This window comes from Haemaphysalis longicornis, unplaced genomic scaffold, assembly GCF_048455015.1.
Source record: "Haemaphysalis longicornis isolate Haplotype H1 unplaced genomic scaffold, Haemaphysalis longicornis Haplotype H1 scaffold_7, whole genome shotgun sequence".
NCBI classification, from domain to species: Eukaryota; Metazoa; Arthropoda; class Arachnida; order Ixodida; family Ixodidae; genus Haemaphysalis; species Haemaphysalis longicornis.
In genome coordinates this window covers 73,801,159-73,826,624 of record NW_027526422.1, presented here as the reverse complement: position 1 = coordinate 73,826,624, position 25,466 = coordinate 73,801,159, and the positions used below count along the sequence as shown (strand labels likewise).

Here is a 25,466-nt window from a genome sequence, read left to right as displayed (position 1 = left end):
ATAGATCGACATTTCCCGAATGATACGTTCCTAAAAGACCCGGCGCAGGGTTTCGCACTTTGCTGTGGTTGTCTTTCCGTCAATAATTTATAGACCGAATTCGTGTTTGTAAAGAGGAGATCCATTTAGTGACGTCACCTGAAAAAAAAAAACATTTTTGCAGTTACCGTGTTCTTTTTATTCTAGTTACAGGCGATACCAGCGCCACCCCATCATTTAAACACCACAGCGTGATATAGGTTGCACACGTTTCATTCCACACGAAATATAGGTTGCACGACGTATGTCATCCATGCGAAAGGCGGGTTTCGGGTGCACCAATTTTTTTTCCGTAACCCATAGAACATTCCTATTTTGTTATTGTGCTCTTCTGGATCAAGAGAGTCAGAGGGACGACAAACTGGCCCCTACACTATACCTTACTTGAGACTTTCACTGCATTGTAATAAATGGCCAAAAAGAAACCATCCATGTAACACAATGTTTTTTTGAAAGAAGGAAGTACATGTCGACTCAAGACAACTCAATGGGGGTTTAGCCTAAAAAATTAGGGAGAAACGAATAGATTCTGACAACGGAGGACAGGATAGGTAGGAAGCCCAAGGGGGGGTCTTCTCTCTGCAGTAGACATAAACAGGACAATGATGATGATAGTGCACTGCAGCAAAGCTACACGTTAATGACGGCACCAAAAATTTGCAGATCCACCGGTGCCTCTTAAAGCGCCTACGAAATGTCCGACATGCGGAAAAGTTGTGCGCGTTTCGACCAAAAAACCCCTGATGAGCGCCCTACTGCCAGTAAACCCTGCCCTTGAACATCCCGATGTGGCGGCTGGCATAGCTGAAAGGTCAGGCGCCGAAGGGGAGATCATCTTGGGGACGACGCAGAACGTGCCGACTGAAACCCGTGGCACAACTCCTGGTCCTACCCTTGTTCGGAATACAACCCCGACAATCAAGACTACAACGACAGGTAATCACTCGCTACGCTTTTTGCGCTCTTAAATTTTCACGTCAACGAGTGTCCTTATATCTGAATCAGTACGCCCTTCCTTTAAAGATTTCGATACAAACGCCGGCATAGCTGAGACGCCAGCCACCAAAGAAGTGTCGATCATTACCCCAAGGACCAAGCAGAGTGTACGGGCTAAGATCCGGGACAAAACCCTTCGTCCTTCCCTTGTTCCCGATATACCTCCAGCCACGAGGTCTACAACGACAAGTATGCAGTCGCTACACCCATTACGCTCGTATATTGTGTCAAGTATATTTTTTTCATATGTGAAGCATCTCTTCGCGGACCCTGGTGGGAGTTTTCGCACCGTTTTTTTTTTTTTAGCGTCGCTTTTTTGAAGTCGATTACAACTGGGGGGGAACCATTGGCTTGAAAAACCAGAAACAAACAAATGTTGCAACAACAGTGCACATGAACACAGTGCATGTATCGGTGCACAACCTTCCCTACTATAGCAAGTGCAAGCTTGTGCTAGTTAGTAGACTTTAAACTAAAGAAAACCAGACAGCGTCGTACCTCCCTCCTGAAACGTTTCGTATACATGAAATTACGGGAATACAATTTTTTTTCTTGCTAACACACCACCGGAATGAATAGTGGAACGTGTGTCCGTAACACATTGTAATATAGTACGCTATTACCATAAAAAAGTTTGACACTGGCTTCATCTCTGTACGACCGCCATAAACGCGACGTCATGGTCCGTACGAATTCGGTATATGCGGAGTATTCGGGATACATACCTTAAACATATAGTGGCATATTTCACGTTTATGTATACATAATACAGCCCCGCCATTCTTTTGCAGGCGCTCTTTGTCTCTCGTTGAAGGGGGCGTGGGGCACCAATGGTTCATTCGAACCGCGCAAAGCACAAGGAGCCAAGGAGCGAAGTGCATGCCTTCAATGGCTCTGACTCTCACTCTGAATGCCATAATGGCCGGGCGCCAACTTTAAGGGGGGGGGGGGGGGGGGGGGGGGGCTGAATGCAATGTTTATACTGAGCTTGCCGCCTAGTCTTCTCTTTCATTGGCTCCGTTGCAGATGGCTGCGCATGAATGGACAGGCGGGTTCCGCTATAGCCATTTACTTTAGAGTAGAATAGTTCACTTGGAGGAGTACAGCCGCCGCGCACCTTGGAATGGGCGTGCAATCAGCGGCAGACTTACAGCAAAAACATAAAATAAAATAAACGGAGGTCGCTGTGACTGCTACGAAAACCAGTAGCAACTCTCATTTCATTGCACTTTCTCTTTGGCATGAAATGTCATGGCCTGTCGGCAAGGTGGTTTTGTCAAGGTGCAAATTTCCCTTCACCTCTCTGCCTCAAAAATTTGTTTACTCGCATGCAGTTCTCAAAAGCGTGTTTCACTAGTTGGCGCCGACATTTTGTATGGGCATTCTCATTCGAAACAGCAGCGCGAGCTCGCAGGCTTCCGGAATTGAGTTACGGCTGTTCCCACCATACAGATTCACCATGTTCAAAGCAATAAAAGCATATGATTCCTCATAGGGGGCATTGAGTATCCGTGATTGAGCAAATCGATGCGTTCCATCCCTTCAGCAGCACTCAAACTCACACTGAACCTTTAAGCTAAGTGCTGGGTAACGTACAACTTGAGAATATAACTCATGGCCACCAATAAATGTTGGGAAACCAAGTTGTCAGGCAACCTCAACTAAGTTTTCCCGACCATCAGCTTAGCCTCATCATTGACGCACTGATGCGATTGGGCAGGGTGGTATACGTGCATTTAGACTATTGTACACAACGGACCTGCGATCACACTCAACCTCAGGCACATTAAGAGGTTATATCTTGCGTTCGAGTCATTTAAAACAATTCACTACATGCGTGCAAGACGCACAGCAACTGCTAAGAGCTACAAAAGGCAATTGTCTTTCAGCGGATGAATGTCGGATGGCGAAAATTTGCGACAAGTAGCTTTCCGCATCTTGCTCTCTGTATCAGAGGTTTGTGCGCAAGGTGCGAAATTTTTGTTTCCGAGTAACTTAATCCGCGGGTGACTCTTAGAAGTTAGACACTACACCACGTGTTTTTATGCCGCAGAGGCGTCGATCTTTCGGCCAATGGGAAAGCACCCGCTGTTCTGCACATTCGGGAACTTCAAGGAGGACTTCGACAAGATCGACGTGGACGGCGTCTGCGACTACGTCTTTGTGCCGTTTTACGTGCGGGGCGAGAGGGATACGTTCGCCGAGGACAGCCACCCTGTAACCAGGAAGATGCTCGCCAAGGCGGCCGGTGCTCAGCGGACATCGTACGCCATCAATGTGCCCCACAAGCAAGTGGCTCATCTGCTCGCAACTTTAAAACCAACTTCGGAAGGTCACTTATGGTTTCTCAATATATGAAGAGTGCCGTTTCCGCCGCCTTCGGGTTTTTGATTGGAGGTTATCCTAGCACGTTTGCGGTGTTGAGGAACAACTTCTCTTTTGATGGCCATTACCTACTTAATTTCTAGGAGGAACTGAGCGTGGGGTAAGACAGATATCTCCATAGAGGTATAAGAAAATTCAGGGAACAGAGTTTATACCCACAGCGTAGGCAAGGTGCGGTTGAAATCAAATGGGACAGCGTTTCTGCTGCAGTGGATATAAATTGGATCATGATGATTTCGCTTTTTTTGCTTCTGCTCTTGATCATAGTATGGACTCACCGCGTCTTATATGACGGTTTTCTTTCTGCGGAAACACCCGCCGCTTTGACTCAGTAGTAAAGGTGTTGAGCAGATCAGAACAAGGTCTTAAATGCCGGCCAGTGCAAAAAGCCAAATTTGCCATCTGTAAGACATTTAGAGGCACGTCGAGAGGGCGTAGGTACGTCTCTGGTGAGTAAAAGTCCTATTGCAGTTGGATTTCTTTGAAAAACACAGCACTGCTTTATTAAATATTATTATTCTGGCGAGTTCTTAATGGCATGTTCTGAAAGCCATCATGCGATAAAATTATACTGGTGGACCAGTTTTCAAGAAAGCCAGGATGTGGAGGTGATGTTATTTGAGGAACACGCTTGCTTCCTTGCCATAGCTGAAGTAAGTTGACGTAGGAACGCGGATTATCATAAACAGGCTGTCAGGCCCTCCCGTTTATTTAGGTAGCTGCGAACCTTACAATGATTGGGGTTTTACGCGCCGATGCTCCTCCCGGGCTATGAGACGCGCCGTGTACGGATTAATTCGCGCCAACTGGGCAACTAGAGCCTCTAGACCATACGAGAAAATTGCGAGACACCGGTGCTTCTGTTTTCCGCCTCCACAAATAAAACTGCGGAGAGTAAAACAAGCCCATAGTCCATGCGCCATCACACCGGGTAGCAGCGAAAGTTACCATTCCGGGTTACCATTATAAGAGTTCGTGAGCTGGTATCATTCCTTCGCCGTGTCACAGAAGATGCCCGCACGTGCTTGAAGACCTCCGCTCACGTGAAGGCCAGCGCAAGATGCGAGAGTACTGGACTACGAAGAGGCTCTTCCACTACGGCGTCCTCGATCTGGAAGTCAGGCCTGGAAGCAATAACATGACGGCCGCGGTGTCACAGGTCTTCGATGTGCTCAAGGTAGGTTGCCTGGAAGCAATTGGCATGTGTGTCAGAGGTGTAATATGAACGAGAATTTCAGCTCAAGCCTTGCATCAGGTGACTCAAGGCTTTTCGCCAAATTCTGAGAAAACACTTATGAAATTAAGCTAGATGCCTCCAGTGCTAACCCTCGCGAACGTTTATGAGCGTTTTTGGTGGGATAGATTTCTTGGCTAACAAACCACGCGTTAATTGCAGAAATGCCTGCTTCCTAGGTTACCGGCTCCAACTTTAGGGGGGTTTGTGTGTAGAAACAAGGCACTATTCACTGTCTGTAAACCAAGAATACTCAGTATATCGGCACAGTAATTTGGGCCTACACATGTACACTAAACGCTTTTCACCGGAAAAAGCCTCGGCACTTGAGATTTTCGCAGAGCCATGCAGGGCAAAAGGTGTGTGTACGCAGGAAACGGTATGCTGCCCCAGAATACCTTCTGGTTACCCTTGAAGTGTAACCCAGAGAGATGTTGTTTGCACTGCATCTCGCCCCAGAAACAGCGTTCTGGCTAGGGTTCGGAATTGACTGTGGTGTGTGTGTTGACTTTTGCGCGCAGACATTAACAGCGCACAACGCCACGACGCGGAATGGTACTGTTCCGCAGAGCAGCAGTAATTTGAGGCGAAGACCACTTCTAGGACTTAACCGTGCACGTCGGTAGTCTGCAGCACTCATGCGACATCGAAAATGCGGAGCGGCCACAGCCCTCCAACGCATGCACGAGGGTGCGGCGGCGGCTATTATCGGCATCTCACTCATGGCGTCTCCAACTCTGCAAGAGTGTTTTTGCTTGTGCGTGTTTCACTACTTGGCCAGCGCTTGTCTTGATCGTAATTTTGGAGAATATAAATCGGCTCTTTCTGAGGAGCCCCAGTCCGTCTTTCGCCTCCCCAGAGAACGTTTCTGTGCCAAATAGAGTTGTCATGTTTTAAGCACGCAAGTGTGCTGGCTTCTGTAGCGTCACCTTTCTCTGCCCGCCATGCATTAAACAAGTTGGATTTGGCTTCGGATGGAACGAACGAAGTTGGAACGAAGGCAACTCTTCTGCAAGCTGCTCGCCAACAATGCTACCTCGACATGACCGAGGGACGTACTCGTGTGCTTTCGTCCATGTGACACCAGTCGGTCAGCGGTAGTGGTTTGGCCTGTTGGGTAAAAATGGAAACAGAATGCTTTCAGTCAGTTGGCAGAGTGGCCAGTCTTGGTTTTCATCCAAGCAGCCAAACCGCTTCCGCTCACTTCCTCGCCAAAAATACTGTTGTGGGGGCGAGATAAAAAAAAAAAGACCTCTCCCAGTAAAAATACAAAGGCCAGTTTGAATATTGTACCGCAAATATTTTTCCACCCTGGTGTGATTGTAAGAAAAACGAGTACCTTCATTGCATTCAAAGAATTGGTCTGTCCACGTTGTAATGGCTTTTAATATTCTAGTAAATTCTTTTTTTTCTTGTGTGTGTAATAAACCTTGGTAAAACGTTGATCTGTCACTTGACGTTATTCAGTTCTAAGGGTGTCTACTGCGACTGCGCAGGCATTTAGGAGGTCGCAGCGGAAACTCCAGAGAAGACGAACATCGTCTTCGAAACCCCAGCGCGGCTTCGTCGTCTTGGGATTCCGTATGTGGCCGCGGAACATGATGGCTCTGCTGTGGGAGATCGGCAAGCGGCTCAAGTGAGTGGGTAAACGGGAGTACGCGAGGGGGATCGCTGCGCCCGCGTTAACACTCCTCCTACCATTACAGTCTCGACGAAGACTAGCTTCGCTGTTAAAAATAGCGCCTCCGATGACGTCATATGGATGTCATTAACGTGTGTAATATTTGTCCCACTCCCAATTATACTCATACACCGCTATGCTCCGTGCGGGGAATCGACTATCCTTTCTACATCTCCTTATGGCGCATACAACCTTGGCAGATTGGATTCCCAAGAAATTCGTCTTATGAACGCTTTCACTGTTTACGTCTTTCCTGGAAGCAGGTCGAAGGATTTGGGTGCGGTTCTATTAAATCCGTTAATCGCTGAAACTAAATCACTGCACCGCGCAAAATGAGCAGAGTCTGTTTCAAGTGCCTTAAAACATGCTTCAGGCGCTACTACTCGGAAATGGCTCCTTCAGTGTTCGAAACAGATTGTAAGGTTTTGCCGCGTTAATATTACGTAGGGGTGGTCAACATATACATTGACGTCGAGTATTTCTATTAACCGCCGTAACAACCGCGGGCGTAAAAATGGATGAAGCTCACACTAATACATAAGACTTGAAGGTAGCGAAACTGTATGCAACCTTCATGACCATCACGACGGTTTACGTCCACGATTGCAGCCGATTTGCTTTTTGTTCTCTGCTGCAACTAAATTCATCACATCATTGTTTTTATGGGTGTGAGCTTCTTCATTTTTTGGAAGTCATAATGATCAGACATCACCTTGGTGGGGCGTACGCCATGACGTGTTTTTCTCGTTCCGAGCAAGTATTGCCACGATTACGACGAACGGTGGAATTTTTTTTTTGCCACTTTTGGCCAATCTCCTTGCGTGGGTGTGCTTGGTTCGCAAGCGTGCGCCGGAGACGCTAGGCGGTCACCGCGAGGCACGCACACATGAGCGCTAGGTATTTTCTTGGTTTTACACTGCCGTGCGATTGCTGCAGTCTTGCCCCATCTCCCTAAGTTGGTATGCTTCGCTTAACATGCGCCGGGGACGCTGGGAGGTCGTCGCGAGGCACGCGCAACCAAGCGCTCGGCATTTTCTTTCTTTTGCTAAGTGCCGAGCGGTCGCCGCGAGGAACGCGGTAACGCGCACGCGTTCAGCAATTTCTTGGTATTTTTAACTGCGGATTCGGAAAATTACAATTTGCTAAACAGCTTCGCTGCTAATAAAGGGCCGATTTTTTTCTTGGCTTGCAAACAACGGCTTCCCTTGAATGCGCGGTAGCCTGTCTTTTATTATAAGGGGGATGTTAGGATTGCTCCGCTAATTTCTTCATGACAGATTGTGCCCTTCCTGAAGCTTATGGTCATTGGCAATTAGTGATATTATGTTTCAAATTTAGAAATTTTTACGTAAGCATTAACGGTTTTTTTCCCTTCGCCCTCAGAAATCTTGGGTAGGAACAGGCAGCGCAAGGTGAAAACTTTAAAACAGGAAGTTAAGGGAGCATCACTACGGCTAAAACCCTCATTTGCAAATTGATGGACTTTGTAGAATCCGTAGGAATTTTTGTTAATTTTTGATAGCACTGGCGGTGTCATTTAAATTTATCGTTAAAACCATTTTCCAGGTTTTCCTGTTCGAACCACTATCGCATTACCACATATACAGTCAAACCCGGCTATAACGAACCCGGATAGAGCGAATCATGCTATATATCGAACAAAAAAAAATTCAGTTACGGAAATACACGGGAAACATATTCCTTATAACGAAGTTCACATCCGATATATCGAACTCCGCGTGCCTAGAATAGCCGCGAAATGCATGGTCTCGGAGCGGCGATTGAGATGTGGATTGGCCGCGACCACGGAGCAAGAGCCGCGACTGGGACATTGCGCCTCGCACGGAGCGACGTGACGGCCGACACTTTTTGTAACTATTTCTGACGCGTGGGACTTACGACGGAACCCGCCCAGTCAGCGAGTCCTGACCAAGACAGCAGCATCGGTGAACTGTGGGAAGAGCTGGCCAACGTTGCCGATGATGTCGCGAGGGAAACCCGTTCGATGCTTATAGTGAAGCGCTTTCGGCAGTCGATGTGCTCCGCCAATGCTTCTTCGATTTTGGAGGACGCATATTTGTACTGCTGCAAACAATGTTTCGTGTAGAGAATGCTATGATAGTTGCCCCCGCCAAAACGAAAGTGAAAACAAAAATCAACGCTTTTTTTGCAAAGTAGGCAGTTAAGGCGGAAAGAAGTGTTATTAATTGCAATAAATGGCTTATTTTGAGTATGGTTAATGGCTACTTTACTGTGTTCGTTTCTGCATGCGGGGATGGTGGAGTTGAGGAGGGGGGCTACCGCGCAATGAGAACTCGTAATAATAAGCTCGTTATAGGCGGGTTCGGCTATATCGAACTATTGGATATATCGAACAAATCGCGGTGCATATTGCAGTTCGCTATAAACGGGTTTGACTGTATGCCCTTAGAGGCCGAACTGAGTGTGCAAGCTGAGTCGCGCCCCCTTTGTATAGCAAGAGGCTGTTTGTGAAAGACAATAGTCTTGGGCTACTTAAACGAGAAAATTTTGGCCGTTCCACCTATCCGGTGCGTCGGTCTGTCGGTCCTTCCGTGGGTCCGTCCGGTCCGTCCGGTCCGTCGATTCCGCCATCCGGGCACACTGCTGAGCAAAAGCAAAACCTTAGGCATATTTGCGGCAAGACCTTTTGGGAGACTGGTATTCTCAGTATTTTTGTAATGAAAAACAAGTATGTGATTCATTGACATATAAGATTAGATGCACATTGAACACAGTATTTTTACTCAATAACGCAAAAATAGCTCACGCGAGCCTGGACCTCATGGCAGTGTTCCAAGCTTAACAGGAACAAAACGTTCCTATAAATAGCGCGAGCAATGATACGCGGGAAATATAAGCTGACTTTAACAAACCTCATCCGTGCTTATTGAGAGAGGAACTAAAGGAAGGGGGAGAGCATGAAAGTGGGGAGGGAGAGAGAAGACAGGCATTTACGTGGCAGATCCGGCAGAAGATTTCGAAGTTAGTTGCCGCGATGTGAGAAGATGGACACGCGGCCGTATTTTGCTGCAGGACATTCATGGTGGACGGCCTGATCCCGCTGACGCACATATCGGACGACGAGTTCACCGCTGGCTTCCCCAAGTGCTTGATTACGGGACCGGCACCCTTCGAGGTCACGCAACGTCGTTCTGGGTTTCCACTGGTGGGCATGGTGAGTTGTTTTTGTTCTTTTCGGACGGCCGGGGTCCCAGAGTCACGAACCGGGAGCCTGTTCAGAACGTGCGCAAATGGTACATGTGTGTGGTCTGCGTTTTTTCGGCAGAGTATTAGATTCTGTCGAGGGAAAGCAATGATGAGCACTGCGAGGAAAATTACACTTTGAAAGGATCGACATTGTTCGATTTAGCTTTTTCATTCACCTGCAACGCTGTTAGAGTGCCTTCATGAAAGTGTTGGCACGTTCACAATGGGAACCTTTGTTCATTGATTATAATCAAGGCATCAGAGCTGCTGCTTCTTGTGCCCCTTTTATGGCTTCGGAGGCGCCACTGGTTGTAACAAAGTATTCCTTATAACCAATTGTTCAGCGTCTCCATTAACCTGTTCTAATAGAAGTTTGCTACCTAGCACGTGCTAACCATGTAATGTTTACCCTAAGTTCTACCTAATTGGAGAAGAACCATGTCTTTGCGATTTCTGAGGCTTGAAATATTTTGTAGAAAATAAAAAAGTGTACTGGTTAACACACTTTTAAGGTACGGCCAAGTGCGAGTTCTACTGTTCTACCTCTTTCTGCAGTTCTTATTCAATTTCTGATGTTTTTAGGTTGAGCTTCCTATACATGCGCTTGATTTTCAATGAGACAGCTCTGGAATAATTTCGTGGCAATGAGGAGTATTTCTTTTAACATGCGCTTACTTATTTCCTCCCCGCGGTTGCGATTAGACTCCGCGGTGATTCGTATAACTATATTATCGTTACAGTCAGTACCTAAGCACCCGCTTGGGACGCTGTTCTGTTTTGAGTCAGTTATTGTGTCAACATCGGATCCGATAACATTTTAATTGAAGTACTGTCATCACCAGAGTGGCCGATGTAGAGACGATATCTCCCATTCACCGACAACTTGAAGTTCTTCGCAGGTTAGGAGGAACCTGCCTGACAAAGGGTTGTCAGCTATGGCAGAGCGAAGGGTGGGTAACCTGTGGCGGAGTTGGTAAGCCGTCTGTAACGCTATGATTCTCCGAGTGATCGCCCGTAGGCTCTCACAAGAAAAAATACACGCATAACAACCGCGTGTACTCCGATGCGGTCTGCATAAATAGTTACGTACGGGGTCCGTCCTTTTAACAGCAGAGCTGTTTACGCTTGAGCTTGGTCCGGTGGCGTTAGCAAAAAATACAAAAAAACTGCGCGACCTGTAAAGGGGGCATCACCGGAGATATGGTATTGTAGCAGTGAAGTTAGCTTTCGCGCCTACTTGAGTATGAGCAGAAAGGACATATGCTTATGCGCTCCCCTTACTATACCATTCTATAGGAGCTAATCCTTCTTAGGCTACTAAACCCCAAAAATTCGCGCAGCCTGCACCGATGGTGCAAGGCTGGATGAACAGTGGAGCTGGGGGTCGACCTAGCTTCTGTCTTTGTGACCCGCTGTCAGCATGGGGAACCGACCACAACGGCCTTGTAGAATCCGGCTAAACTTTTGTTTACCCCTCCAAACTTAGCCTATTCTAACAAGAACATCGCAAACCCTGACAACCTAGGGAAACCTATAGCAAAAGTTAGCGAAACGTGAAGAAGCGAACTCGACCCCCAGCTCCGCGGCATCTTCAGCCTTGCACCAATTGTGCAATCTGCGCCAATTTTTCTTAAAATAATCCTGCACTCATATCTCGGCGCAGAATAGGGTAGAGTTAAGGTTTACATGCCACTTTTAACCATGTCACGTCCATGTTCTGCCCGCTGGCTCTGCCTTGCCCTGCACTGTGTACCAAATGGTATGGCAGTGCCAACAGCAAGTTCCTATCCCCTCATCCGAACCCAGCTTACGAGCATTTTGCGAGCCAGCTTATCAGCTCCGATTTTGGTGGTGAGGACCGGGAAGGCCAGTGAAGATACTTAGACGAGCAGGCTCCTCACCAGGCAGGCGCCCCAACACTAGCGCTTACTCTTAATAGGGATTTATTCTTTTTCTCTCCTCAGATAGCGTAGATGGGTGACCTAGTTGACTGATCATAAAAAAGTGTAAACCCCGCACCATGTTCCAGCGCCGCCGACTCAGCCAAACGGGATAAGTGAAGACATTTGTTGGCAAAATTACGACGCAAGCGTTCATAGTGCTGAGATAAATAAACTCGTCGCTTCCCCTAAGGCAGATGGCCTAAGCCCGTTCCCTCCAAAGCATGCTTGGAAAATCTGCACCGAAGAAAGTCGAGCCTGCGTCCCAGAGTGCACTAGAGTCCAATTTAAATGGAAAAATAAAGAAAATAAAAAATACTAACAAATTATAATAACTGCAGCTCGGCCGGTAGCTTCGTTTCGGTAGTAGGGGTTATAAAATTTTTGTAATACTTTCATTCCAAATACCTCAAGACGTGTTTTTGCAAAAGTCGAAGTCACGTCCAATTAAAATTTCCGTTTCGGGGCTCTGCACGCATGTGTGTGTGCTGAGTGAGTGGAACAGTTTATTAAACGAGATGCCATCAGGCCCTAAGCGGAGCAAGGATGATGGGAAAAGGGGAAGGTCACAGCTCACACAATGAACACAGTTGCAGTCTTGTGGTCATAGTCACAAAATTGACACATTTAAGTCAGTCAGTGGCATCTCTCGCCTTCCGTAGCCAGAAGGCCCAGGCCTGGTACAAAGCTTTATTCATAATCGGCCGATCCGTCTTGACGCTCAAAAACACCAGCCCATTACTATCTACCTCGATTGAGGAGTCCCACAGGGGTCCATTTTGGTCCTCTCCCCGTTAATTTGCCACGGAACCGCGTGGCCCGAACTCTTGAGCAGGACAGCACCGCTCGATTCGCGCTTTATGCAGACGATATTGTGGTACGGACAGAAGCCCAGGATTACGACTGGAAAGAAACTATGCAAACAGAGTTGCAGGAAGCAGCCCTGAGCTTGGAAAATACGCTGTCCCAGTTCCGCTACAGCTATGCACAACCAAGACAGAACTGCTCAGCCTAGATAGTAAATGTTGCACAAGTAAGAAACAAATTATCTCTCTTCAAAAACGGGGGCAGGCTAATCCCACAATGGCACCATTCGACTGTTGGGCGCTCCCTTCAGCAGCTGTAATAGCCCAAAACAGTAGATAGCCTCACTTAGGAAGGCCTGGCGTTCCACCTTACACCCGGATATCATATAAATAAGGCGGGGCGCACCCAGCTGCCCGTGCTGTGGCGCATGGGCGCTTCACCTACGGCTTCCCCGTTTATGAATTACGTCGGTCGCATGTAAGTTCTCTCGACCAAATGAATCGGCACTTTCTCTGAGCGATCAGCGGTCTCCCTCCTTCACCCAGGCCGATACTCTCCACGAAACATTTCCCTTTCCCCCTGTGACTAACCTGAGAGAAGAGGCCAAAACTATATGTATACGCCTACAATACCATCTGGACCATTCTTCACAAGAAAGACTCCAAAAATGTGACCACGTAAGTAGTAGCTCTGCCACCCCTCACCTGCCGCCAACATTCCCTCTGTGGGAACGCCCTTCCATCAAAATTCTACGTCGGCGGCCTATCCGCAAGAATAAAAGAAAAGTACGCAAACAATATGTTCACACTCGCTAATGACAAGGCAGGTGACGAAGTTGACATCTACACCCACGCAACTCTGAATGGAGCGATGGCGGCCACTTCCGGGACATGTACGGACCTGCCGGAATTGAATGGATCCAGGCACATTTCTTACACATAGGGCCTCGTAGAAGCGATGGAACTTAATTCTGGGAGCCGCACGGCAAATTTGACCATTCTGGACATCTCCCTGCGTAGAAATTTCGAATTATCGTGCATTCCTATTTTGCTGTCCGAGAGTTGAATCGTCCGTCTTCACCGAACACTGCGGCAACCAATATCCTTACCATGATAAGAGACCTACAAATTGAAGTCTCCAAAGTTCGCAATCTTTGAACTCCTGGACATACTACCCGCGCACAAGACAAGACAACGACTCTCCCAGGGAGAGGCTACAATCACCTCCAGCGGTGCCCGCCATGCCCGTCCCCCCTCTCCAAGCAGACGGCCAACTCTAGCTTCGCTACCTCAAAAAGGAAAGTAGCAAGCTCTTACGGGCAGGAGATCCGGTTGGCATCGTTGTCCCCCTCAAGCACTTCTCGCGTCCAGGGGGAGTGTTCGCCAATATGGGGTATGCGAACGCAGCTTGCACTCCCACCTTTATTCATACGTCGACAGCTATAGTAGGATTCAAATTGCACCGATGCCCCCCTGTAGTCCTAAAGGCACAACAAATCTTTACCACCTAATTTGGCTTTGTACATTATTCGGCCGTAATAGCCACCAGCTTTTAACTATGCCCCGCTCCTGCCACTAAACAGGGGCATATTAGTCGGGTACCTTACAATTCCACCACATGGAAGCAATCACCCAGTACGCCGCTGAGTCCTTAAAAATTGGTGTTATGGTCTGATCCACTTCCCCGTTCTGTCTATATTTTGAACTGCCTGCAACGTTAACGGTCTACAGTGTGAACCGGATTGCGTGTGTGCCTGTGTGCGTGTTTTTGTTGTAGACGTGGTGGCTGAATGTTCCTCTTTTTCCGGCCCCTTTCCCACCCCAGAGGAAGACGATGGCCGAGATCAGCGTCCTGACAGAATGGAACCGATTCCCTTCGTTGGCCGTATCCGTGACAATGTGCACCCGCCTCTACATGGCCCCTTCTCAGGGACACCTATACGCACCGTGCATGGACCACCGGCAGCCCCCCAGCGCCACATCCGTGGTACGTACATGGATGTGCAACAGGCTTTCATCATGTTTTTATCGCTGTTTCACCATGCATCGTGGCGACGTTTACATTTGTTGTTGCTGCCGTAATCTTCGCGGATACATCTTTCGCGGGAGCGAGGCATTCAATCAGGTCCGCGAACCGCCTAGACTATTGAACTTTAATAGAGAAAGTAGTCGATTACTTGTGCGTCTACAAAAGGATTGCACTGAATTGCGATGCCGGCCAGCCACACACCGTGGCACTTCATTATCCGGCCGTTTCGGCTATTGATCTTTCGCCGTCTGCTTCGTTTCAGTTTATTAAGATGAAAGACTGCGCTCTGTATGTTTCATTGAGTTCGTAAGGGACAAAAAATCGTCGTGAGGTACCTAAAATCCCCCCCCTCCCCCCGAAGAAAGTTGAACTTTTGCAAGCCTGGAAGTGTGAGCCGGGCATCGTGCGCCAGGAAAGACCATAAGTTGGGAAGTGTGAGCTCTGGACCGCGATCCAGGGATGATAAAAAGGAGGAGGGTAGGAGGAGGACTTTGAGAACGGGCGATGCAGCACAGAGCGGTAAAGGGAAACAGCAGCGCCGAATGAGGGTAGGCCGCTACCGCACGTGCAAGCGAGCCTCCCTGAAAGGAGAAAATAACGACAGGAGTGAAGAGGATGCTTCTGGCGCTGGCTAGCGAACGGAACGAGCTTCGGAGGGCGCTGTCCAGGAGACTCCTCAAGAGTAGGGATGGGCGAATATTCGGTGTTGTCGAATATCCGATAGGATGGTTTTCTATTGGTTATTCGCTTCGATACGAATGCAGGCATTCGTAATTTTCACATTATTCGGCACTCCGGAGTAGGCAGCCACAAGACAATCTTTTCGGTCAAGCCTTCCGAGATGTCATCCCATGTTTTTCGCAAGACCCCGGCATGGTGTACATTTCTATCATCAGTGCGACGTTGCTGCCTTGCCTAGAGGTTCGACGCGCTCTGGGCCGCCATCACGCTTTCCGTTCAAAGGCGGCATTGAAACGGTACCGCTGCCAACTTAGCGGCACCAAGCAGGTGCACTTTTAGTGCCTATTCGATGCGGAATTAGCTCAACACCGTTAAAAATGGCGGCCTCTAACTTGTGCTTTCGTTGGCTACGGCCGCGGGTACTAGTGGCTACAATACGTTTTTAGGGCATGGCCCTTTGGCGGCCGTCTCTGGGCTGAGCCGGTTGTCGGCGTAACCGAGGGAACGACAGCCTGGCTCGACCTGTGAAAGAAAAAGCGAAAGGTGAAAGAAAGCCAAGGAGAAGAGTGTCGCGAAATTGCGAGGCGAGGGCGTTTCGCCGTGGCGATGCCCGCCAGCGCTCTCCAAAAGTATGCGGGGGCGGAGGGAAGGGAGCAGTATGCTGTGCCCGCACGCTCGTCGACGCGACGCTTGGGCGAAAACGTGAGGGGGCCGGGCGCGTGACTATAATGTGCGCTCGCTTAAGACGCAGTGCGCGGTCCCTTCCTGAGACGCACTTCGCGCCGCAGCCGCAGCTAGAAGCTCACCATAGCTGCCGTCGAGAGAACCCACGAGTGAATGCTGCCTCAGCTCACTGCTGCTGCGCCTGAATATCGCATTAGGGAGTAAAGTAATCGCCAGTTTCTCTTTTAATGGTGTTTCTAGGTAGCACTAAAACCTCTGGAGCAACACACCAACCCAGAACCAAACCGCTCGCTTACCAACTAGCCCAAAATCACCGTTCTAACGCTCACTTACGCGGGACAGCTGACAGGGCGCATTGAAGCGGGCGAGAGAGAGAGATAATGTACTTTTTATTAGCAAAAAAATGTAAAGTGATGTTCTCTTTTCAGGACCCCGTTCGGGGTCTTAGCTCTGACGGCTCTTTCAAACAACCGCGGCCGGCCTTCCGGACTGGAACTGGACCGCACGCTCTCCCACTGCTCATAAGACGGACAAGGAAATATGTCTAACTTGGGTTTTTTAAATGCAGAGCATTTCAGTTACTCACGATGTCACCCGCGTTGACGTCCGTAGTCGTAGTCCGCACCCCTCCCCCTACACAATATAAAAAAAAAATACTATCCGGCGCCTGGTTTCGATCCCTCGACCCTGCGGGCGGAATGCAATGTACATGGTGCTCTACCCACTGCGCCACAAAGCCGACACAGAATGGGAGGCTACGAACGCGCCTTATATCCTTGACTCATTCAAACTACTTCAAGAAGCTGCTGATACAACGCATTCACTACCACCAACTCCCCAAACACTAAACGTTAACGCAATACACCCACCCCCTATGCGACGCATTTACTCGAGTCCCCCTCGCGGGGAGATGGGCCCAATTTTTGTGGCGCCCCCACACTATAAGATAGAGCCTGCCAGGCTCGCTATAAAGCTGACAAAGAGCAAATGACACGTGCCCATCCGAGCAATCCGGTTTGCGGCGCGGCGCCGCAAATAATCTAGCAGGTTGGATGCGGGCGGGATCGGTAGAGGCGGGCGGGTATCCGGCAGCCGAAGCGCGACTCGGGGCGGAGGCGCGTGCGGGGACGCGTGCTTTTTCGCTCATGTGTTCTACCCTTGAGCCAACAGTCTTAAACGTTCAAATCTCCCACCAACACAACGGCGATGTCATTAGTAGCGGCACCAAGCACAGCTGTGCTTGCACGCTCCCCCCCCCCCCCTTCCACCCCCAAGACGTGTACGCAAAAATCGGCAACCGGTGATGGGAGCATACCGAGGCGTGACATACACCGAGGAAAATGCCCCTCGGAAAGCCTTTCAATCTGCAAATTGCTCTTCAACCGGAAGTGATTCGCAACTACTCGTCGCAAGGAAAATTGAGACGACGCTGCTGGCGGCGGATTTCGGTTGTTTTTACACCAATTCGCGCTTTTCTTGGTTCTCCGAAATAATCTGATAACGGTGATACTGCCGTTGTCAGCCGATAGCCCCACTTGCTAAACAGACATCGGTGGTGGCGGGGGAATGGTAGGAACAAAGGCAGTGACGGGGAGGAGCCCCGGAGCTCCACCTAATAAAGCGGCTTCGCGGAAATGAAAACGGAAGGCGAGGAGGGGAGGTTAGACATATACGGCTTCGCAGTAAAACAGTATGTCGCATCTTGCGTCCTTCGCAGCCACCCAGCTATGATAATGCGCTACGCTAAGCCTTGGAGACATTTTCAAGCTATTGCCACACTCACAAATCAATCAAAATGCAGCCCACAGCATCGTCATCTTCCGTTTCAAGGTAGATAAGTGCCTTTAGGCAGGCAAAAAGGGGAAAGTTTGGCACTTTTATTCCGTCCAAGCCACAGATGACAAGTCGCGCCGGTGTACCTACATGACTCCGACACATCTCGGCCCGCTCCTCCCCTTAACTTGCCCTTATTCTTTCAACAAACAGTGAAAAAACATTACATTACCTTATTTCGTGCTGACGTACGCATCACTCTCTTGCACTGTACGGAAGCTCAGCGTGAGGAGCCCCGAAAACCGAGCCTATGCAAACGGCTAGTGCAAACACCAATGGTTTATAACGCTTCCTGCAGTACGGTCAGCAAGTTTCAGTTTGCAAAGCCGCTATTGAACGATGAAGGCGTTCGTACAGCACGGCGTTCTTTGCCCCTAACAGCTACGCATGCCTAACTCGTTTCAGTTTTGCAATGACCCGTCGCACGTGTACGCTCATCCCGTCCTGGACGCCGAGCAGCTCACCATGGTCTCAAGGCCCCCGGGAGCTAAACTCCTTTTGGCGACGTTTGAATCGTTCTTGACTATACGAAGAAAGGTGAGTCGCTTAGGGAAAACGTTAGGTTAGCAGACGCACTGGTCTTGGGAGGCGCGTAAGTTGTTTCGTGTGTCGGACGATATGTGTGTAGGGCTACGTGCACGCGACCGCCAACGAGAGGCGGTGTTTACAGAGCGCGGAACTTGCGCCACACTGGAGATGCGACCATTCCTTCTCTCGATCTCTTGCAGAGCAGACAACGCGCGTGTTCATTACATCTGAACAGTACTGACGCAAACCATTCGAACACGTGTTTAGTACTTTAGAGGTCGGCTCAGACTCAGAGTGCTGGAACAGTTTTTTTCGTAACAACTTTACGTCGATGGCGCAGAAATCCGGAAGTATACGAACAGCTGTGATTTAGACAAACGTGTAAGCCACTGTACTTTTCTGTGGGCGCATTGTCTGTGCCAGTGGCAATGCGCTGAATTCCTGCAGGCCTTTGTACGATTTTGACAGTCATATGGTGACGCAACCGACCGCCTAAACGCACCTTCACAATGTCTAACCATATATGATATTTTTCTTTTGTTTACTCGTCGCAGATATGCCTCATTATGAATGAGCATAGAGACATGGACATCGGCTTGGCCATGTTTGACATTGATTGCGAAGACTGGGATGGAGAGTGCGTCTCGGGAAGCGACTCGGCGAACGCTTCCGCCGGGAAACCCAGGGAACCCGCCGGGCACATTCGTTTCGACCGGACCGCTAAATACTTTCGTACATTAACAGCCGCTGCGCACAACGAAACCAAGCCCTGCATATGATGACCACATATCGGGTATATCGAAGCCCCCGGTTTTGTCAGCGAGAGCCGTGTTGGTGCGGTTTATTCGGGGCACTTTTGACGCCCTGAGGACTAATATAAATGCATATATTTAAATCGAATGGTTCCAATAACAAGGCAATGGTTATTTTGTATGCGGCTGGACCCACTAGCTGGCCGCCTCACGCCTAACGGGCATCTCACCTTTTAATCTTTTGAACGTAGTAGCAATTTCCCAACGTGCATTGTTAGATTTGTCACGTTTAGAATTGTTAGTTTCCATTATGCGTATGAATTGGAGCTTCCAGATATCCTTTAAAGCGTACATTGTACTTACTGTGCGGGCATGTGACCTATATGGCATGCGACCTATATGCCTATTAGAGAGGAAAAAATGAAAATTGCATGACCTGACTATTCTATACCCGCCGCAGTTTGCCGTTGTTCCAGGGTCATTACAGTTCAAGCATACCACTACATGTGCGTTAGAGTGACTCTCATATTTGACGCAAATAGACATTTATGTTGGTCATGCCTTCACTTCTTTAATTCGGAAGCACTGAATGACTATAAGCTTATTAATTGCCGTCAATAGCAGGAGCAGCGGCCGACCTTTCTTCTTTGTTTCTTGAATGACGGTTTCAAGATTTCACAGCTCCCCTTGACCCCGGTTCGCAAGCCCTTCCAAAAATAAAATTTCGTCGTAAACCTTTCTCCGCACTCTATACTTGATATCCTTTCTCTGCCTGCCCAGGTGTGGAGGGTGAACGAAGCCGAAGGGAAGCACCTAATCACGACAACAGAGACTTCCACAAAGCTCAGAGATATGCTTGGCTCTGGACTGATAAGAGCGAGCGCAGGGTTTTACATTCATTCCTTTGTAAGATTGACAGCGGTAACGCAGACGAGGACACTCGGTGCTGCGCTGTAGACGTGCCTATAGGAGTCCTCCTGGAAAAAAAAGTACGCTTTGCCAAGTAAAAACGCGAGGAGACTCTCCGTGTTCCGTACGTATATTCACGAACTGTCTGGCTAAGTCCGTTTGGATTCGAAAGCATAATTATACGATTCCAAAAGTTTTGCTAGGTGGCGTCTGTCTGTTTATTGCTAAGCCTCATCCGACCAGGCTGGATGAAGCTTAGCAATAGCATTGATTTATTGATTGTAGGGTTTAACGCGCCGATGCAAGGCAGGCGATGAGGCGCGCCGTAGTGGAGGGCTCCGGATTACTTCCGACCACCTGGGAATCTCTATCGTGCGCCGAAATCTCGTACACACGGGCGTTTTTGCTTTTCGCCTCCATCAGAAAAGTGGCCGCCGCGGCCGGAAATCGAACCCGCGACCTTGTGCTCAGCAGCGCAACACCTTAGCCACTGAGCCACCGCGGCGGGTCTCAGCAATAGGATGAGACGTCTGACGCCCTTTTAACGTCTAACGTCATAAGGACCGAGGTGCGGCTGTTAACGGTTCATGTTTCTTTCTCCTCTGCAACGAAATGACACACTGAGGCTGCGGGCCTGTGCGAATAGGCAGACGACATATTGCATTTGTTCTCTATTGAAACAATACAGACACAAAGAAGACTCCAACAACATCCATTCCACGTCATTTAAAAGGCCCTGCAACACTTTTTTTCAATTGTTTAAAAAATCTGAAAGGATTTTAGAACAGTCAACAAAAGCATACAGTACTTCGATTAGGTCAACACGCAGTTTCAACGCCGTGTTTTGCTACTACACGACCATTAGACAGCCGAGACGCTTACTGAAACCATTTTTCACTCTTTTTTGCATGGGAATTTTTCTCTTGCATAAAGGATATTATACAAGCGACGTCGTGGCTATTGGACAGCCTCCTCTTAGTCGCAGCAATACACCCATTCGGTAGTGTTTAAAACATTCGGAACAAAAGGAACACAGAAATTTCAATGAAAGCAGAACAAATAATCTTCGAAAAGCTTTTGTGAAGCGTGTTTCTTGAAACTTGATTCATGAAGCCTCTTTCATAAAACCACTCGTGTTTTACGGTTTATAACTTACCGGTGTTCTAGTTCGTGCCCGTCAGGAAAGGGCGGGGGGGGGGGCGCCACGGACATGCGACGGCCCAATTGTAGACCTAACGTCCCGCTTAGAGTAAGGATTGCCAACGCCTGCCCGCAGCTGGACGTATAACAAGTGAAATGTTGGTACGCAGGTCGCAAGATTGAACATTCACGTTGAAGTCACCGGTGACTATCACCTGAGAGTGTTTTGATGACATTTCGAAGGCATGCACACGCAGTTATCGATGTTACTTTTGGATGTGTCTGGTGATAGTATACGGGCAAGCTGAAAATTGAGTACTTCTTTCTGTACACCATATTCATCCACGCACTTTGCAGCAATATTCTCGCCACTCTAAAGTAATTAGGACTCAACTGTATGAACCGCTTCTTAGAACAGCTTATTCAAGGCTTAACGAATAAATACCTCCGAAGAGAGATCTATCCCCTCCGCCACCGTACTCTGGTACCCCAAACGCAGACCTCGACGGAGATTACCTATTTTTTTGAACTGGAAGCAGCCATGGCGGAATGTAAGAAAAGGCTTGCCCCGGGTACTGACCAAATAACCTATAAGCTGCTTCCCAGTTTATGTGCCGACGAACTTGCCGTTTTGCTTGAACACCTAAATGAATTTTGTACATCTGGCCGCCTACGTATTAAAAACCGCTGAAGTCCCTTCATTCTTAAAGCGGGCAAATCGCCGCACATAGACAATCTGCGGCCATACCTTGAAAAAGGCTGCTGCCATACCTTGAAGACACCAACCAACTTCCCAAAGCAATGTTCGGCTTTCGACAATGTTTAAGCACCCAGGATATTATGATGCGACTGAAAGAATAGGCAATTGCACTTGCCACTCACCACCCCCCTCGAGCCATTTTGGTCCTCGAACTAAAAATGGCCTTCGGCAATGTGGCGCACGCAGCGATTCTTTCCGATGCGTAAAGGTGGGCTAGTTGGTTCGAACTGTGAAACATGGTTAAGTAGCGCAGTAAGGACGGGACAAAAGTAGAGACCACACAGGACTAGCGCTAGTCCTGTGTGGTCTCTACTTTTGTCCCGTCCATACTGCGCTACTTAACCATGTTTCACGATTCTTTCCGGCCTTAATAATACTGGCTGAGGCAACCGTATTTATTACTGCTGCGTGTGTGTGTGTGTGTGAGTGTGCGTGCGTGTGCGTCCGCATGCGCGTGCGCATGCGTGTGCGTGTGCATGTTGTACGTAAATAAATTAGACTTTCGATTAATTTCTGTCAATCTATAGTACTACTGTTTTTTGTTTAGTTTAGTTGAAATAGTACCGCTTTTATGTTTCGTTCTCATTGCCTCCCAAAAAACTTGACCAAATTTGAAGGATAAGGACCTCTAAATAAAACACGAGACGTTCCCTTCTGAACGTGTTTGTGCCCATTAGCGGCATTGCAATTTTCCCCGCCTGCATATCCTGGAAACCCCACTGTCTTGAGGTCCAGTCTACGGCGTGGATTCAGTCGACCGTGATCAGCGAGTGGATCATCCTGCAGGAGAGGAAGAGAAGAAGAAGCCAGCGGTCCCTGACAGGCTTGCACAGAGTACCGGTACACGTTAATTTGGTAGGGAAGTGGTCACTACTATATGGGTGTGTGCCGACGTCCCAATCAACAGAAAGAAAGAGAGGCCTCGTATGAAATTATACCAAGCCAACATGAGATCGTCGACGCTTTCGCAAGGGAGTCCTCAGAAGGGATTTGGTTGGAGTAACAGATGGCACCGCCACGTAGGAACTCCTGGTTAACGATTTACGCCAGTTGTGCTGTCGTGATCGGTGCGTGTTGCATACGTTTCACTCATCCCACGCAATTGTCGCGTTTACTGGAGATTAGTGAAAGTGCAACGTTCACATATTTTCTTGAAAAATGTGGCGCATCGGTCACCGACAAGGCACTTGCGGGGACGCCGCAAAACCACTGTCCCGATATGCGTCGTAGCATTGGACAATTGGCGTCCAATGCTTTTCCCAGACCAACGCACTCGTTCCTTAATACCGATTTTTATCGCGGCCTGCGCGTCGAATTAATTTCTTCATAGCACTCGTCCTAGTCTTAACACGGTGCCTTTAACACTTCCGATGATTGAAATAATACGTGCAGTCATCATCATCAGCAGCAGCAGCCTATCTACGACCACTGCAGGGCAAAGGCCTCTCCCATTATTCTCCAATTGCCTCGGTCCTGTGCCAACTGTGACCAATTTATACCCGCAAACTTCTTGATCTCATCTGCCCATCTAACTTTCTGCCGCCCCCTGCAGCGCTTGCCTTCTCTAGGGATCCTCTCTGTTACCCTTAATGACCAATCTGTTACCCTTAATAAAGACAACATACGTGCAGTACCAGTATACATTTCCCGCTTGCATAGTCTGGTTATTCCGTTACTGAGCAGTCGTAAGTGCAGATACCCCTTCATCTCCTTTGGAAAAATAAACGCGATAAAAAAATACCCACCCGATCCTCCAGCGCACGTGCCTTGATATCAACCATGTACACAATTATGGTCATGGCCGAGCCATGTTAGGTTCCAAGCCGCAGCAGAACGGGAGTAAGTCTTTCCATGAGAAAGTTGCAGAGTGTAGCAAATGCTTGCCTCCCGATATAGCACACCAGGATACAAACTGACGATTAAGGGAATAAGCATACAAGTAAACAAGGAACGCAGCTGCACCCGTACAACTATACTTCGTGGGAGCGTTCACCCTGTCGATACGAAGAAGTGGTACCAAGCGGTGACAAACCGAAAAATAAGGTAAGCATTTGAGAAGAGCATTCTAGGGGCCCGAATTAATGTTAGTGCCAACGCCAGGCTGCTGCTTATGCCGGTCACTGACACCTTACCAGTCCTCCGAAACAAACAGCTTTCCCAAGCTACCGTTAACCGTTATGTGCGTCAGACGCATCTTCTGGTACTTTTCTCGTAACAGACAATGCTGAAAGACAACATATCGAAAAATAACGACTGCAATGCGTGGAAGCTAATTACACTACCGTAATGTTCAGGTTCCCCTTCACATTTCCAAGGGTTCATTTCGTTTTTAATGTTCAGTTTGGAACTTCATGCTATGCGTGACTTCGCCAAGGAAAGGCCAAGTTTTTCGTACTTTTTTCTTAGGCGAAAGCATTATATTTTCCTACTGGAAGGACGCGCGTTGTGAGGTACAGCAAATCGGTGGTACAAAAAGTATGAAAGCTTCACTGGCTTAACGTCGCGAACGCTGATGTTAACAGCGAAGCTGCCTGGCATTCCCAAATCGCAAGGCTGAGCTACCCCTGCTCGCGCCATCTAGTTGAAACTTTTGTTACTTTTGAACTTAAAACACGGCCACTAGGGGCGCTGTGAGCGTTTTGTTCTTTCATGCCGTATTTTTCTATTTGCTATCTCAAAAATCCAGCAGTCATGCGTCTTTAATTAAAGGTAGTGGTAGTAGTAGAGACTCCTTAATTGGGAACTGGTCACAATTGAAGAAAGGAAAGAACAAAGCAAATTTGACTTGTGTATTGATGGCTTGCTTCAAATATGCTTAATGTTTTCCATGGAGGAAAGAAAAGGTTAGGAGAGGCCCTGATGTCACATTTGTGAAGCCGAGTCCCGCCATGACTTGAGCTATAGTGCCTCTTGAGCCCACTGAGCCCAGCACTCTATCCCATCATCCTTTGCTATCTCCGGTTTGATTTGACTAACATGGCGTCGCCCTGCCCTCCCGCTTCGCAGCGAAAACAGCTTCGTCGCTAATTCCTCGGTGCGATGTCATGTTCTAAGCTGTTGATTTCGCCTTCAATTTGCCCATTCTAACACTCACCCAAAGTTTCAATCAAAAAAAGGCCTTCGTTTTTGAGATAGAAGGACGATTTTTCAGCTCTTAAGCCTGGCAAAGTAGCGTTTGTCGTCGTCATAGCAACAGGCTCGCGGGATGGCGAACGCAGACGAGTTAAGGCCGCCTCCGACGGCGGAGTTTTCAAACTGGCCTAATCTAAAAACGTTTGTCGTAGCGACTGTACTGGTTTGCAAGCGTTGCGAGGCAGCCACATACCAAGCGCCGTAAAAATTTGTCCGTTCTATTTGCCCAAATTTGGCCCCCGCAGTTGTAAACAAGTAAGCAACACTGTCCATGGGCTCAAGAAAAATGACGCCACTTCCTCCACACTTTTCGCAATGCATTGGGATGCTAGGGGTCTCTCCTGAGTTTCTTTCCTCCATGATGTTTTCGTTTTTCTCAAATATGTTGACAAGTATATGGATGGATGGACGCAACTTTATTTATAGCCTGCAGATCGAGGTCCTAGAGCACCGCGACGCGGGCCTCTACGTCATCCTGGTGGGGTCCTCTACTCGGCGTCGGCTTGTGCTACTCCCGCGGCTCGTCGCCCGTGAAGGCGCCTCCCCGTCGTTTTCGCTCGGCTTCTGCCTTTCGATAGCCTCCAGGACCCGCTGGACGGCCCATGATTGTTCTTCTTGGTCGTAGCTCGCCATCGCTGCTTCTAGCCTCGACGGCAGCCTTCCTGTTCTTGTTGACGCTCGCTCTGGGAACTTGACGCAGTCCCACAAC

At 48.5% G+C, this 25,466-nt stretch overlaps 1 protein-coding gene across 1 annotated transcript; it reads left to right on the top strand.

Annotated features, from left to right (window-relative positions):
• Positions 1–2,931: 2,931 nt before the first annotated feature.
• Positions 2,932–19,258, top strand: LOC144146352 (uncharacterized). Its single transcript, XM_077678308.1, has 8 exons — positions 2,932–3,004; positions 3,089–3,338; positions 4,429–4,597; positions 6,151–6,290; positions 9,390–9,531; positions 14,135–14,296; positions 17,942–18,073; positions 18,619–19,258. The coding sequence occupies exons 1-8, from the start codon at positions 2,932–2,934 to the stop codon at positions 18,841–18,843; spliced, it is 1,293 nt and encodes a 430-aa protein (XP_077534434.1). The 3' UTR covers positions 18,844–19,258.
• The last annotated feature ends 6,208 nt before the right edge of the window (positions 19,259–25,466 follow it).